Genomic DNA, 17,500 nt, shown 5'->3' on the forward strand with positions numbered 1-17,500 from the left:
GAATGGGAAATTTTGGGGGATATTGGGAAAAATGGGGAAATCTGGGGAAATAATGGAATATCTGGGAAAATCTAGGGGGAAATCCCGAGAAAAATGGGGGGAAATGGGAAAATCCGGGGGGGAAAATGGGAAATTCGGGGGGGGAGGAAGAGGTTGGAAAATCTGGGGAAATAATGGAATATCCGGGGAAATCTAGGGCAAATCCCGGGAAAAATGGGGGGAAATGGGAAAATCCGGGGGGAATGGGGAAAAATGGGAAATTCGGGGGGGGGAGGTTGGAAAATCTGGGGAAATAATGGAATATCCGGGGAAATCTAGGGGGAAATCCTGGGAAAAATGGGGGGGATTGGAAAATCCGGGGGGAAATGGGGAAAAATGGGAAATTCGGGGGGGGAGGTTGGAAAATCTGGGGAAATAATGGAATATCCGGGGAAATCTAGGGGGAAATCCCGGGAAAAATGGGGGGAAATGGGAAAATCCGGGGGGAAATGGGGAAAAATGGGAAATTCGGGGGGGGGAGGTTGGAAAATCTGGGGAAATAATGGAATATCCGGGAAAATCTAGGGGGAAATCCCGGGAAAAATGGGGGGGATTGGAAAATCCGGGGGGAAATGGGGAAAAATGGGAAATTCGGGGGGGGAGGTTGGAAAATCTGGGGAAATAATGGAATATCCGGGGAAATCTAGGGGGAAATCCCGGGAAAAATGGGGGGGATTGGAAAATCCGGGGGGAAATGGGGAAAAATGGGAAATTCGGGGGGGGAGGTTGGAAAATCTGGGGAAATAATGGAAAATCCGGGGGGAAATTTGGGATTTATTCTTTTTAATTTCCCGCCTCTCCAGGTTCAATTTTGTGGCCAAGAAACTTCACAAGCGGCTTGGCCAGTTGGGGGGCTGCCCCCTCCTTCCGCCCGCTTTGGGGGACGACCGGCACGATTTGGGGTGAGTATTATTAATATTAATAATATTAATAATATTATTAATAATATTAATAATATTATTAATAATATTAATAATAATAATATTAATAATATTAATACTATTATCAATAATATTAATATTTTATTTTTATCATATTAGGTTTTATTATCGTTATTGCTACTCTTTTATAATATAAGGTAGTAGCAATAACGATAATAAAGCATAACAGAATAAAAATCAAATAATAATATTTATAATAATATTAATAGCAGTAACATTGCTATTATTCTTGTTCTTATTATTATTGTATTAAAGTATGTTATCTTATTATTCTTATTTTATATTCTTGTTATGGTTATTCTTGTTTTATTCTATTATGTTTTATTATTCCTATTATTGTTGTGGTTATTATGTTTTATTGTTGTTATTATTTTATATTATATTACTGCTGTTATTGTTATTATTATTATGTTATTAGAGCCATATTATATTATTGTTATTTTATTAAATTGTGTTATTTTATTACTTTATTAAATTGTTATATTATCATTGTTATTATTATTGTCCTTGTTATTTTATTATATTATGTTTTATTATGATTATGATTATTTTATATTATGTTATATTATTGTTGTTATTGTTATTATTATTATATGCTGAAATTTACCCTGAAGATGCTAAAATTTATTATTATTATTATTATTATTATTAATGACCGCTGGATCCCTTTCTGTCCTCCTGCAGGCCGGACGCCGCGGTGGATCCCTGGCTAGCGGATCTCTGGGAGAAGATCCTGTCTCTGTATCCTCTTCCTCCCGGCCTGGAAATCCTGAGTCCGGACGTCCTGTAAGCAATATTATTCTAATTTATTAAATTATTATTATTATTATTATTATTATTATTATTATTATTAAAGGATTGAATAATTCAAATAAACGAAATGATTATTCTGAACGTAAATGATTTCATTATTCTTAAATATTCTGAAATGGTAAGTTATTCGGATAGATGTTGAGCCAGGCATCCCACCGCTTATTATTATTATTATTATTATTATTATTATTATTATTATTATGATTATTATTATTATCATTATCATTATTATTATTTGTTGGATGCCCAGCTCAACGTTAGCTGCTTATTATTATTATTATTATTCCAACTTCTTCTTTCCCCCTTCTTCTTTAATATTATTATTATTATTATTATTATTATTATTATTATTATTATTTTGTTGGATGCCCAGCTCAACATCTTCTTCTTCTTCTTCTTCTTCTTCTTATTCCAACCTCTTCTTTCATAAATTATTATTATTATTATTATTATTATTATTATTATTATTATTATTATTATTCCAACCTCCTCTTTCATAAAAAGATGAATTATATTATTATTATTATTATTATTATTATTATTATTATTATTATTATTATTATCATTTGTTGGATGCCGAGCTCAACATCTTCTTCTTCTTCTTATTCTTATTCCAACCTCCTCTTTCATAATAAAATGAATTTATTATTATTATTATTATTATTATTATTATTATTATTATTATTATTCCAACCTCCTCTTTCATAATAAGATGAATCATATTATTTATTATTATTATTATTATTATTATTATTATTATTATTATTATTCCAACCTCTTCTTTCATAATAAGATGAATTATACTATTATTATTATTATTCCAACCTCCTCTTTCATAATAAGATGAATTTATTATTATTACTCTTATTATTATTATTATTATTATTATTATTCCAACCTCCTCTTTCATAATAAGATGAATTATATTATTATTATTATTATTATTCCAACCTCTTTCATAATAAGATGAATCATATTAATTATTATTATTATTATTATTATTATTATTATTATTATAATTCCAACCTCTTCTTTCATAATAAGATGAATTATACTATTATTATTATTATTCCAACCTCTTCTTTCATAATAAGATGAATTTATTATTATTACTCTTATTATTATTATTATTATTATTATTATTATTATTATTCCAACCTCCTCTTTCATAATAAGATGAATTATATTATTATTATTATTATTATTATTATTATTATTATTATTATTATTATTCCAACCTCTTCTTTCATAATAAGATGAATTATATTATTATTATTATTATTATTATTATTATTATTATTGTTATTGTTATTGTTGTTATTGTTATTATTATTATTACCTCCTCTTTCATAACAAGATGAATTATACTATTATTATTATTATTCCAACCTCTTCTTTCATAATAAGATGAATTATTATTATTATTATTCCAACCTCTTCTTTCATAATAAGATGAGTTATTATTATTATTATTATTATTGATTATTATTGATTATTATTATTATTATTCCTCTCCCCTTCCAGCTTGCCCTCCCGCTTTGTCTTCCGCTTCCTAGACGACGGCGACGACGGCGACCAATCAGAACCTCCCGAACCCGAGGCGGGACCCCCGTGCGAATCCCGCCCCTTCCTGGCCCGGGTGCTGACCAATCAGAGAGTGACGTCCGAGTCGCACTTCCAGGACGTCCGGCTGATCGAGTTGGACATTTCCGGATCCGGGATCGAGTGGGTTTCATTTATTAAAATATTAATAATAAGAAGAATAAGAAGACAACATAATAATACATAATAATAAATAACGTATTAGGTATTATTATTATGTATTATTATCATGTTGTTGTTAATACTACTACTACTACTATTATTATTATTATTATTATTATTATTATTCCAGGAACTGATAATAATTAGAGGTTGTATACCTGGCTCCCCATCAGCTGCAAGCAAGCATCATTATTTAATAATAATAATAATAATAATAATAATAATAATAATATGATGCTCTTTTGATCGCTGTCCGCTTCCACCCCATTAAAACTCCCATTAATAATAATAATAGTAATAATAGTAGTAGTAATAATAATAATAATAATAATAATATGCTCTTTTGATCGCTGTCCGCTTCCACCCCATTAAAACTCCCATTATTATTAATAATAATAATAATATGCTCTTTTGATCGCTGTCCGCTTCTACCCCATTAAAACTCCCATTATTAATAATAATAATAATAATATGCTCTTTTGATCGCTGTCCGCTTCTACCCCATTAAAACTCCCATTAATAATAATAATAATAATAATAATATGCTCTTTTGATCGCTGTCCGCTTCTACCCCATTAAAACTCCCATTAATAATAATAATAGTAATAATAGTAGTAGTAATAATAATAATAATAATAATATGATGCTCTTTTGATCGCTGTCCGCTTCCACCCCATTAAAACTCCCATTAATAATAATAATAGTAATAATAGTAGTAGTAATAATAATAATAATAATAATAATATGCTCTTTTGATCGCTGTCCGCTTCCACCCCATTAAAACTCCCATTATTATTAATAATAATAATAATATGCTCTTTTGATCGCTGTCCGCTTCTACCCCATTAAAACTCCCATTATTAATAATAATAATAATAATATGCTCTTTTGATCGCTGTCCGCTTCTACCCCATTAAAACTCCCATTAATAATAATAATAATAATAATAATATGCTCTTTTGATCGCTGTCCGCTTCTACCCCATTAAAACTCCCATTAATAATAATAATAATAATAATATGCTCTTTTGATCGCTGTCCGCTTCTACCCCATTAAAACTCCCATTAATAATAATAATAATAATAATAATAATAATAATATGCTCTTTTGATCGCTGTCCGCTTCTACCCCATTAAAACTCCCATTAATAATAATAATAATAATAATATGCTCTTTTGATCGCTGTCCGCTTCTACCCCATTAAAACTCCCATTAATAATAATAATAATAATAATATGCTCTTTTGATCGCTGTCCGCTTCTACCCCATTAAAACTCCCATTAATAATAATAATAATAATAATAATAATATGCTCTTTTGATCGCTGTCCGCTTCTACCCCATTAAAACTCCCATTAATAATAATAATAATAATAATAGTATGCTCTTTTGATCGCTGTCCGCTTCTACCCCATTAAAACTCCCATTAATAATAATAATAATAATAATAATAATATGCTCTTTTGATCGCTGCCCGCTTCTACCCCATTAAAACTCCCATTATTATTAATAATAATAATAATATGCTCTTTTGATCGCTGTCCGCTTCTACCCCATTAAAACTCCCATTAATAATAATAATAATAATAATATGCTCTTTTGATCGCTGTCCGCTTCTACCCCATTAAAACTCCCATTATTATTAATAATAATAATAATATGCTCTTTTGATCGCTGTCCGCTTCTACCCCATTAAAACTCCCATTAATAATAATAATAATAATAATAATATGCTCTTTTGATCGCTGCCCGCTTCCACCCCATTAAAACTCCCAATAATAATAATAATAATAATAATAATAATAATAATAATAATAAATAATGATGCTTGCAGCTGGTGGGGAGCCAGGAATACAACCGATTATTATTATTATTATTATTAGTAGTAGTAGTAGTATTCCAGCAACCAATAGGGAGCCAGGCATACCAAATACATGCAAATAATAATAATAATAATAATAATAATAATAATAATAATATGCTCTTTTGATCGCTGTCCGCTTCCACCCCATTAAAACTCCCATTAATAATAATAATGATAATAATAATAATAATAATAATAATAATAATAATAATAATAAATGATGCTTGCAGCTGGTGGGTAGCCAGGAATACAACTTATTATTATTATTATTATTATTATTATTATTATTATTATTATTATTATTATTATTATTCCAGCAACCGATAGGGAGCCAGGCATACAAAATACATGCTAATAATAATAATAATAATAATAATAATTGCTATTATTAAATGCTAGTTATAAATTACATTATTAAATGCTAATAATAAATGCTATTATTATTATTATTATTATTCCAGCTAATAATAATAATAATAATAATAATTATAGCGCTACGTTTCCCCCCCAGGGCCGCCGCCGGCGACGTCGCCATGGTCGCCCCTAGCAACGCCCCCGAGGACGTCGCCCTCTTCTGCCGCCTCTTGAACCTGGATCCAGAACGCCGCTTTGTCGTCCGGCCGGCCGAGGAAGGTGCGCTATAGTTCCCAGTACCCAGTTCCCAGTATGGGGTTCCCAGCGCCTGGTTCCCAGTGCCATTTCCCCAGTGCTATGGTTCCCAGCGCCTGGTTTCCAGTATGTGGTTCCCAGCGCCCGGTTTTCCCCAGTGCTATGGTTCCCAGCGCCTGGTTTCCAGTATGTGGTTCCCAGTACCTCGTTTCCAGTATCTGGTTCCCAGCGCCTGGTTTCGAGCGCTACGGTTCCCAGTGCTATGGTTCCCAGCGCCTGGTTCCCTGTGCCATTTCCCCAGTGCTATGGTTCCCAGCGCCTGGTTTCCAGTATGTGGTTCCCAGCGCCCGGTTTTCCCCAGTGCTATGGTTCCCAGCGCCTGGTTTCCAGTATGTGGTTCCCAGTACCTCGTTTCCAGTATCTGGTTCCCAGCGCCTGGTTTCGAGCGCTACGGTTCCCAGTGCTATGGTTCCCAGCGCCTGGTTCCCAGTGCGACAGTTCCCAGTGCTATGGCTCCCTGCGCCTGGGTCCTAGTGCCATCGTTCCCAGTGCTATGGTTCCCAGCGCCTGGTTTCGAGCGCCACGCTTCCCAGTGCCACCATTCCCAGCGCCTGGTTTTGAGCGCCACAGTTCCCAGCGCTATAGTTCCCAGTGCTATGGTTCCCAGCGCCTGGTTCCCAGTGCCATTTCCCCAGTGCTATGGTTCCCGGCGCCTGGTTCCCAGTGCTACGGTTCCCAGCGCCATTTCCCCAGTGCTATGGTTCCCAGCGCCTGGGTCCTCATGCCATGGTTCCCAGCGCTACAGTTCCCGGCGCCTGGTTTCCAGTATGTGCTTCCCAGCGCCCGGTTTCCAGTATCTGGTTCCCGGCGCCTGGTTTCGAGCGCCACAGTTCCCAGTGCTACGGTTCCCGGCGCCTGGTTTCCAGTATGTGGTTCCCAGCGCCCGGTTTCCAGTATCTGGTTCCCAGCGCCTGGTTTCGAGCGCCACGGTTCCCAGTGCTACAGTTCCCAGCGCCTGGTTCCCAGTGCCTTTCCCCCAGTGCTATGGTTCCCAGCGCCTGGTTTCGAGCGCCACGCTTCCCAGTGCCACCATTCCCAGCGCCTGGTTTTGAGCGCCACAGTTCCCAGCGCTATAGTTCCCAGTGCCACGGTTCCCAGCGCCTGGGTCCTATTGCCTCAGTTCCCAGCGCCTGGTTTCGAGCGCTATAGTTCCCAGTGCCTGGTTCCCAGTACCTCAGTTCCCAGCGCCTGGTTTTGAGCGTCACAGTTCCCAGCGCCTGGTTTCCAGCATATGGTTCCCAGCGCCTGGTTTTGAGCGCTACAGTTCCCAGCGCCTGGTTCCCAGCGCCACAGTTCCCAGCGCTATAGTTCCCAGTGCCTGGTTCCCAGTGCCGCAGTTCCCAGCACCTGGTTCCCAGCACCATAGCTCCCAGTGCTATAGTTCCCAGTGCCACGGTTCCCAGCGCCTGTGTCCTAGTGCCAAGTTCCCAGCGCCTGGTTTTGAGCGCTACAATTCCCAGCGCCACAGTTCCCAGCGCCTGATATCAAGCGCTATGGTTCCCAGTGCCTGGATCGTTGTGCCACGGTTCCCAATGCTACATTTCCCAGCGCCTGGTTTCGAGCGCCATGGTTCCCAGCGCCTGGTTTCCAGTGCCACGGTTCCTGGCGCCTGGGTCCTCCTGCCACGGTTCCCAGTGCTACAGTTCCCAGCATCTGGTTCCCAGCGCCTGGTTTTGTGCGCTACAGTTCCCAGCGCCTGGTTTCTAGTGCCGTGGTTCCCGGCGCCTGGTTTCGAGCGCAACAGTTCCCAGCGCCTGGTTTCAAGCGCTATGGTTCCCAGTGCCTGGTTCCCAGTCCTGGTTCCCAGCATCTAGCTGGGAAGGTGCGCTATAGTTCCCAGCGCTATAGTTCCCAGTCCCTAGTTCCCAGCATGGGGTTCCCAGCGCCTGGTTTCGAGCGCCACATTTCCCAGCGCCTGGGTTCTAGTGCCACGGTTCCCAGCGCCTGGTTCTCAGCGCCTGGTTTTGTGTGCTATAGTTCCCAGTGCCTGGTTCCCAGCATCTAGCTCCCAGCGCCTGGTTCCCAGTGCCACGGTTCCCAGTGCTACAGTTCCCAGCGCCTGGATCGTTGTGCCGCGGTTCCCAGTGCCATGGTTCCCAGTTCAACGGTTCCCAGCGCCTTGTTTTGTGTGCTACAGTTCCCAGCGCCTGGTTTGGAGCGCCACGGTTCCCAGTATCTGGTTCGCAGCGCCTGGTTTTGAGCGCTATGGTTCCCAGCGCCTGGATCGTTGTGCCATGGTTCCCAGTGCTACATTTCCCAGTGCCATGGTTCCCAGCGCCTGGTTCCCAGCGCCTAGTTCCCAGTGGCACAGTTCCCAGTGCTACAGTTCCCAGCACCTGGATCGTTGTGCCACGGTTCCCAGTGCCATGGTTCCCAGTGCCATGGTTCCCAGTGCAATGGTTCCCGGTGCCACAATTCCCAGCACCTGGTTCCCAGCGCTATAGTTCCCAGCATCTGGATCCCAGTGCCACAATTCCCAGCGCCTGGTTTTGAGCGCTACGTTTCCCAGTGCAACGGTTCCCAGCGCCTGGTTTTGAGCGCTACAGTTCCCAGTGCCACAGTTCCCGGCGCCTGGTTCCCAGCGCTACAGTTCCCAGCGCCACAGTTCCCAGCACCTGGTTCCCAGCGCATCGTTCCAGCGCTACAGCTCCCAGCGCCTGGTTCCCAGCGCTACAGCTCCCAGCGCTACAATTCCCAGCGCTACAATTCCAAAGGCCTACTTCCCAGCGCTACAATTCCCAGCGCTACAATTCCCAGCGCCGGGTTCCCAGTGCCCTAGTTCCCAGCGCTACAATTCCCAGCGCTACAATTCCCAGCACTACAGTTCCCAATGCCTACTTCCCAGCACTACAATTCCCAGCGCCTGGTTCCCAGCACCATAGCTCCAAGCGCCATAGTTCCCAGCGCTATAGTTCCCAGCGCTACAATCCCAGCGCTACAGTTCCCAGCGCTAGTTCCCAGCGCTACAATTCCCAGCGCCATAGCTCCCAGCACTACAATTCCCAGTGCTACAATTCCCAGTGCCACACTTCCCAGCGCCTGGTTCCCAGCGCTACAATTCCCAGTGCTACAATTCCCAGCGCTACAATTCCCAGTGCCTACTTCCCAGTGCTACAATTCCCAGTGCTACAATTCCCAGCGCTACAATTCCCAGTGCCACACTTCCCAGCGCTACAGTTCCCAGCGCTACAGTTCCCAGCGCCTACTTCCCAGCGCTACAACTCCCAGCGCCTGGTTCCCAGCGCCATAGCTCCCAGCGCTATAGTTCCCAGTGCCTACTTCCCCACGCTACAATTCCCAGCGCTACAACTCCCAGCGCTACAACTCCCAGCGCCTGGTTCCCAGCGCCATAGCTCCCAGCGCTATAGTTCCCAGTGCCTACTTCCCCACGCTACAATTCCCAGCGCTACAATTCCCAGCGCTACAATTCCCAGCGCTACAATTCCCAGCGCCTAGTTCCCAGCGCTACAATTCCCAAGGCCTAGTTCCCAGCGCTACAATTCCCAGCGCTACAATTCCCAGTGCTACAATTCCCAGCGCCTACTTCTCAGCGCCATAGCTCCCCACGCTACAGTTCCCAGCGCTATAATTCCCAAGGCCTCCTTCCCAGCGCTACAGTTCCCAGCGCTACAGTTCCCAGCGCTATAGTTCCCAGTGCCTACTTCCCCACGCTACAATTCCCAGCGCTACAATTCCCAAGGCCTACTTCCCAGTGCTACAATTCCCAGCGCCATAGCTCCCAGCGCCTACTTCCCAGCGCCTATTTCCCTGCACTACAATTCCCAGCGCCTAGTTCCCAGCGCTACAATTCCCAGTGCCTACTTCCCAGTGCTACAATTCCCAGCGCTACAATTCCCAGCGCCCACTTCCAGCGCTAGTTCCCAGCACTATAGTTCCCAGTGCCATAGCTCCCAGCGCTACAATTCCCAGCGCTACAATTCCCAGCGCCTACTTCCCAGCGCCACAGTTCCCAGCGCTATAGTTCCCAGCGCTACAACTCCCAGCGCTACAATTCCCAGCGTCTTGTTCCCAGCGCCATAGCTCCCAGCGCTATAGTTCCCAGCGCTACAATTCCCAGTGCCCTAGTTCCCAGTGCTACAATTCCCAGCGCCTGATTCCCAGCGCTACAACTCCCAGCGCTACAACTCCCAGCGCTACAACTCCCAGTGCTACAATTCCCAGCGCTACAATACCCTGCGCTACAATTCCCAGCGCCTGGTTCCCAGCGCCATAGCTCCCAGCGCTACAGTTCCCAGCGCTACAATTCCCAGTGCCCTAGTTCCCAGTGCTACAATTCCCAGCGCCTGATTCCCAGCGCTACAACTCCCAGCGCTACAACTCCCAGTGCTACAATTCCCAGCGCTACAACTCCCAGCGCTACAATTCCCAGCGTCTTGTTCCCAGCGCTACAACTCCCAGCGCTATAGTTCCCAGCGCTACAATTCCCAGTGCCCTAGTTCCCAGCGCTACAATTCCCAGCGCCTGATTCCCAGCGCTACAACTCCCAGCGCTACAACTCCCAGTGCTACAATTCCCAGCGCTACAATACCCTGCGCTACAATTCCCAGCGCCTGGTTCCCAGCACCATAGCTCCCAGTGCCATAGCTCCCAGCGCTACAATTCCCAGCGCTACAATTCCCAGCGCCTACTTCCCAGCGCCTACTTCCCTGCACTACAATTCCCAGCGCCACAGTTCCCAGCGCTATAGTTCCCAGCGCTACAATACCCTGCGCTACAATTCCCAGCGCCTGGTTCCCAGCACCATAGCTCCCAGCGCTATAGTTCCCAGCGCTACAATTCCCAGTGCCCTAGTTCCCAGTGCTACAATTCCCAGCGCCTGATTCCCAGCGCTACAGTTCCCAGTGCTACAATTCCCAGCGCTACAATACCCTGCGCTACAATTCCCAGCGCCTGGTTCCCAGCACCATAGCTCCCAGCGCTACAGTTCCCAGCGCTACAATTCCCAGTGCCCTAGTTCCCAGCGCTACAATCCCCAGCGCCTGATTCCCAGCGCTACAACTCCCAGCGCTACAACTCCCAGCGCCTTCTAACGCCAAATCTCTCCCCCCGCCAGGCGCCGCGCTACCGTTCCCGCTGCCCCAGCCCTGCACCGTCCGGCGCCTGGTGCAAAACCACCTGGACCTCGCCCGAACGCCCCGGCGCTCCTTCTTCGAACTCGCCGCCCTGCTCTCGCCCGACGCCCGCGAGCGGGAGAAGCTGGCCGACTTCGCCTCGGCGCCCGGTCAGGAGGAGCTGTACGCCTACTGCCACCGGGTGCGGCGCACCGCGCTGGAGGTGGGTGGGGTTGGGGAGTCGTAGCGCGCCGGGCGCCGGGCGCTACGGTTCCCAGTGCCAGCGGCTGGTTTTCAGGGTGGGTTTGGGCGCTACGGTTCCCAGCGGACAATGGTGGAGGTGGGTGGGATTGTGGGAGTTGTAGCGCGCCGGGTGCGGGGTGTCGGCGGGTCTGGTTTGGGAGTTGTAGCGCGCCGGGTGCCAGGTTCCCAGGGCATGTTGCCAGTTCCCATAATGATGGATGATTGACGGGGTGGACAGGGTGATTGGCGGGGAATCATGGCGGCTGGAAGATCCCAGGATGATTGACAGGATGATTGACGGGGAGTAATGGTGGCTTGGATCTCCCAGGATGATTGACAGGGGTGACGAATGGCGGCTGGAAGATCCCAGGACGATTGGCAGGGGAGGGTTAGATTGATTGACAGGATAGCGGGGAGTGAATGCGGCAATCTCCCAGGATGATTGACAGGATGATTGACAGGGGGAATAATGACGGCTGGAAGATCCCAGGATGATTGACAGGGGGAATAATGATGGATGATTGACGGGGTTGACAGGAGGATTGACAGGGGGAAGAATGGCGGCTGGGCTCTCCCAGGATGATTGACCTACGCTGGAGGTGGGTGGGATCTGGGAGTTGTGGCGCGCAGGGATGATTGACAGGGGGCGAATGGCGGCTGGAATCTCCCAGGATGATTGACAGGGGGAATCACGATGGATGATTGACAGGATAATTGACAGGGGGACTCATGGCGGCTGGCGTCTCCCAGGATGATTGACAGGGGGAATCATGGCGCCTGGGATCCCACAGGATGATTGACAGGGGGAATCATGGCGGCTGGAAGATCCCAGGAGGATTGACAGGGGGAATCATGGCGGCTGGAAGATCCCGGGAGGATTGACAGGGGGAATAATGATGGATGATTGACGGGGTTGACAGGAGGATTGACAGGGGGAAGAATGGCGGCTGGAAGATCCCAAGATGATTGACAGGGGGAATCATGATGGATGATTGACAGGGGGTGGACAGGATGATTGACAGGGGGAATAACGATGGATGATTGACAGGGGGGTGGACAGGATGATTGGCAGGGGGAATAATGGCGGCTGGAAGATCCCAAGATGATTGACAGGGGGAATAATGATGGATGATTGACGGGGTTGACAGGATGATTGACAGGGGGAATAATGGCAGCTGGAAGATCCCAGGACGATTGACAGGGGGAAGAATGATGGATGATTGACAGGGGGGGTGGACATGATGATTGACAGGGGGGACAAATGGCGGCTGGTCTCTCCCAGGACGATTGACAGGGGGAAGAATGATGGATGATTGACATGGGGTGGACAGGATGATTGACAGGGGGAATAATGGCCGCTGGAATCTCCCAGGATGATTGACAGGGGAGGGTTAGATTGATTGACAGGATAGCGGGGAGTGAATGGCGGCTGGAATCTCCCAGGATGATTGACAGGGGGAAGAATGATTGATGATTGACAGGGGGTTGGCAGGATGATTGACAGGGGGAATAATGATGGATGATTGACAGGGGGTTGACAGGATGATTGACAGGGGGAATAATGGCGGCTGGAATCTCCCAGGATGATTGACAGGGGAGGGTTAGATTGATTGACAGGACAGCGGGGAGCGAATGGCGGCTGGAATCTCCCAGGATGATTGACAGGATGATTGACAGGGGGAAGAATGGTGGCTGGGCTCTCCCAGGATGATTGACAGGGGGAAGAATGATGGATGATTGACAGGGGGGTTGACAGGATGATTGACAGGGGGAAGAATGGCGTCTGGAAGATCCCAGGATGATTGACAGGGGGAATAATGGCGGTTGGGCTCTCCCAGGATGATTGACAGGGGGAATTATGGCAGCTGGGATCTCCCAGGATGATTGACAGGGGAAATAATGGCGGATGGTTTACAGGGGGAAGAATGATTGATGATTGACAGGGGCTTGACCGGATGATTGATAGGGGGAATAATGGTGGCTGGGATATCCTAGGATGATTGACAGGGGGGACGATTGGCAGATGATTGACAGGGGGGACGAATGGCGGCTGGCCTCTCCCAGGACGATTGACAGGGGGAATGAGGATTGACAGGGGGTGGACAGGATGATTGACAGGGGGGACGAATGGCGGCTGGAAGCTCCCAGGGGAATAATGATGGATGATTGACAGGGGGGTTGATTGACAGGGGGGTGGACAGGATGATTGACAGGGGGGATCATGGCGGCTGGAATCTCCCAGGACGATTGACAGGGGGGAATCATGATGGATGATTGACAGGATGATTGACAGGGGGGGACGAACGGCGTCCGTTCTGCCCCAGGGCCATTGACAGCCGGGCGGGCCGGCGTGATGGACAGCCGGCCGAACCCTCCCTCTTCCCCAACCCCCCCTTTCATTGGCTGCGCCGCCCCCTTCGCCCCGCCCCCTCCCTTCTGATTGGCAGGCTGGGGGCGCTACGGTTCCCGGCGCCCGCCTGCGCTACAAACGCCGGCCTCTCCCCGGACGATTGACAGCCGGCCGAACCCTCCCTCTCCCCCACCCCCCCTCTGATTGGCCCTTTGGCCCCCTTCGCCCCGCCCCCCCTCCTCATTGGCCGGACGGCGCTACGGTTCCCGGCGCCCGCCTGCGCTACAACTCCCTTCTCTCTCCCCGGCGCCAGGTCCTGACCGACTTCCCCTTGACGGCCTCCGCCTTGCCACTCAACCTCGCCTTGGATCTCATCCCTCGCACCCGCGCCCGGCCCTTCTCCCTGGCCTCCTCCCCGCAGGTGAGTCCGGGCGCTACTTTCCCGTCCCCGCGCTACAATTCCCGCGCTACAACTCCCGCTTCTCCCGCCAGGCGCTGCCCCACCGCCTCCAGCTATTGGTCGCCGTCGTGCGCTACAGGACGCGCCTGGCGAAACCCCGGACCGGGCTCTGCTCCAATTGGCTGGCATCCCTCGACCCGGCGCAGGGTGAGTTGTAGCGCGGGCGCCGAATGCGCTACGTTTCTCGGGGCGCCCGCGCTACGTTTCTCCTGTCAATGGGCTGGGTGTCTGCGCTACGTTTCTCCTGGGTGCGCTACGTTTCTCGTGGCGCCTGCGCTGTTTCTTATCAATGTTCTGGGCGCCTGCGCTACGTTTCTCCTGCCAATGGGCTGGGCGCCCGCGCTATGTTTCTCATGTCTGTTCTGGGCGCCTGCGCTACGTTTCTCGTGGCGCCCGCGCTACGTTTCTCATAGGCGCCCGTGCTGTTTCTCCTGGGCGCCCGCGCTACGTTTCTCCTGGGCGCCCGCGCTACGTTTCTCCTGTCAATGTTCTGGGCGCCCGTGCTACGTTTCTCCTGGGCGCCCGCGCTACGTTTCTCCTGTCAATGTTCTGGGCGCCCGCGCTACGTTTCTCCTGGGCGCCCGCGCTACGTTTCTCCTGTCAATGTTCTGGGCGCCCGCGCTACGTTTCTCCTGGGCGCCCGCGCTACGTTTCTCCTGTCCATGTTCTGGGCGCCTGCGCTACGTTTCCCCTGCCAGGCGCCCCACCTCAGAACCTGACGCCCGCGCTACGCTACTCCTGCCAGGGGTCCGGCGCCCGCGCTATGTTTCCCTGCCAGCGCTACATTTCTTCCCTCACGCTACATTCCTCCTGGCAGAGCTGGGCGCCCGCGCTACGTTTCCCCTGCCAGGCGCCAGGCCCTGAAGTCTGCGCTACATTTCTCCCCCCAGCGCTACGTTCCCCCTGCCAGGCGCCCGCGCTACGTTTCCCCCATGCCCAGACCTGACGCCGCGCTACGTTTCCCGGCCAGCGCTACGTTCCTCCTGCAAGGCGCCCACGCTACGTTACCGGAACCTGACGCCAGCGCTACGTTTCCCATAGTGCCCAGACGCCCGCGCTACGTTTCCCAAAGTACCTGCTCCTCAATAGACACCCACGCTACATTTCCCAAACCTGACGCCCATGCTACGTTTCCCAAAGTACCTACCCATTACTAGACGCCTGCGCTGTTTCCCATAGTACCCACCCATAGCACCCAGCCATCACCAGGCGCCCGCGCTATGTTTCCCAAACCTGACGCCCGCGCTACGTTTCCCAAACCTGACACCTGTGCTACGTTTCCCATAGTACCCACCCATCGTACCCACCCATCACCAGACGCCCGCGCTACGTTTCCCATAGTACCTACCCATCCCCTGGCGCCCATAGCGCCCAGCCCTCACAAGGCACCCGTGCTATGTTCCCCAAACCTGATGTCCGCGCTACGTTTCCCAAAGTACCCACCCATTAGCAGGCGCCCGCGCTACGTTTCCCAAACCTGACACCCGCGCTACATTTCCCATAGTACCTACCCATCACTAGACGCCCGCGCTACGTTTCCCATAGTACCCAGCTAGGTGCCTGTGCTACGTTTCCCATAGTACCCACCCATCACCAGACGCCCGCACTACGTTTCCCATAGTACCCACCCATCACCAGACGCCCACGCTACGTTTCCCATAGTACCTACCCATCACCAGACGCCCGCGCTACGTTTCCCATAGTACCCACCCATCACCAGACGCCCACGCTACGTTTCCCATAGTACCTACCCATCACCAGACGCCCGCGCTACGTTTCCCATAGTACCTACCCATCACTAGATGCCCGCGCTACGTTTCCCATAGTACCTACCCATCACCAGACGCCCGCGCTACGTTTCCCATAGTACCCACCCATCACCAGGCGCCCGCGCTACGTTTCCCATAGTACCTACCCATCACCAGGCGCCCGCGCTACGTTTCCCATAGTACCTACCCATCACCAGACGCCCGCGCTACGTTTCCCATAGTACCTTGGCACCCGCGCTACGTTTCCCATAGTACCCACCCATCACCAGACGCCCACGCTACGTTTCCCATAGTACCTACCCATCACCAGACGCCCGCGCTACATTTCCCATAGTACCTTGGCACCCGCGCTACGTTTCCCATAGTACCCACCCATCACCAGACGCCCACGCTACGTTTCCCATAGTACCTACCCATCACCAGACGCCCGCGCTACGTTTCCCATAGCACCCATCCCTCGCCCGGCGCCCGCGCTACGTTCCCCATAGCACCCACCCCTCACCAGGCGCCCGCGCTATGTTTCCCAAACCTGACGCCCGCGCTACGTTTCCCATAGTACCTACCCATCACCAGGCGCCCGCGCTACGTTTCCCATAGTACCCTCCCATCACCAGACGCCCACGCTACGTTTCCCATAGTACCTACCCATCACCAGGCGCCCGCGCTACGTTTCCCATAGCACCCACCCCTCACCAGGCGCCCGCGCTACGTTTCCCAAACCTGACGCCCGCGCTACGTTTCCCATAGTACATACCCATCACCAGACGCCCGCGCTACGTTTCCCATAGCACCCATCCATCGTTAGGCGCCCGCGCTACCTTTCCCCAACCTGACACCGCGCTACGTCTCCCATAGCACCCACCCCTCGCCCGGCGCCCGCGCTACGTTTCCCAACCCTGACGCCCGCGCTACCTTTCTCCGCCCCCCAGGCGCCGCCCACGTCCCCCTGTGGGTGAAGAAGGGGGCGCTACGGTTCCCGCCGGACCCCGAGACGCCCGTCGTGATGGTGGCGCCCGGCACCGGGGTGGCGCCCTTCCGGGCCGCCCTGCAGGAACGCGTCGCGCAGGGGAAGAGAGGTGGGCGGGATTTGCATGGGATTTGAATAAGGGGCGGGGCGTGAATAAATTATTATTATTATTATTTTCATTATTATTATTATTAGTCATTATTATTGCTATTATTATTATTATTACTATTATTGTTTTTATGGGCGCCTGTTCATGAAATTTGCATGGAATTTAAATAATAGGCGGATTGTGAATAAGAAATGATAAATAAATAAGAAATTATTATTATTATTATTATTATTATTATTATTATTATTATTATTTATAATTGTTGTAACTTTAATTATTATAAAATAATTAATAAATATAAATGCAATGAAATAAATAAAAAAAAATAATAATGAAATAAATAAAATAAAAAATATAATAATGAAAATATGAAAATAAATAATAATAATGAAAATAAATAATAATAATGAAAATAAATATAATAATGAATAATGAAAATAT

General features: G+C 48.5%; 1 protein-coding gene across 1 annotated transcript in view; it reads left to right on the forward strand.

Moving 5' to 3' along the window:
• Positions 1-825: 825 nt before the first annotated feature.
• Positions 826-17,500, forward strand: part of LOC309524278 (NADPH-dependent diflavin oxidoreductase 1-like) — a gene marked incomplete at its 5' end in the record, with an annotated part of 21,440 nt that continues 4,765 nt past the window's right edge. The window contains 8 exons of the mRNA XM_082208735.1: positions 826-941; positions 1,665-1,766; positions 3,318-3,518; positions 5,932-6,053; positions 11,164-11,384; positions 14,068-14,175; positions 14,247-14,361; positions 16,913-17,059. Coding sequence (XP_082064861.1) covers positions 826-941; positions 1,665-1,766; positions 3,318-3,518; positions 5,932-6,053; positions 11,164-11,384; positions 14,068-14,175; positions 14,247-14,361; positions 16,913-17,059 — 1,132 coding nt within the window. The remainder of the gene's footprint in view (positions 942-1,664; positions 1,767-3,317; positions 3,519-5,931; positions 6,054-11,163; positions 11,385-14,067; positions 14,176-14,246; positions 14,362-16,912; positions 17,060-17,500) is intronic.

This window comes from Podarcis vaucheri (assembly GCF_965113315.1).
Source record: "Podarcis vaucheri genome assembly, chromosome: Z".
NCBI classification, from domain to species: domain Eukaryota; kingdom Metazoa; phylum Chordata; class Lepidosauria; order Squamata; family Lacertidae; genus Podarcis; species Podarcis vaucheri.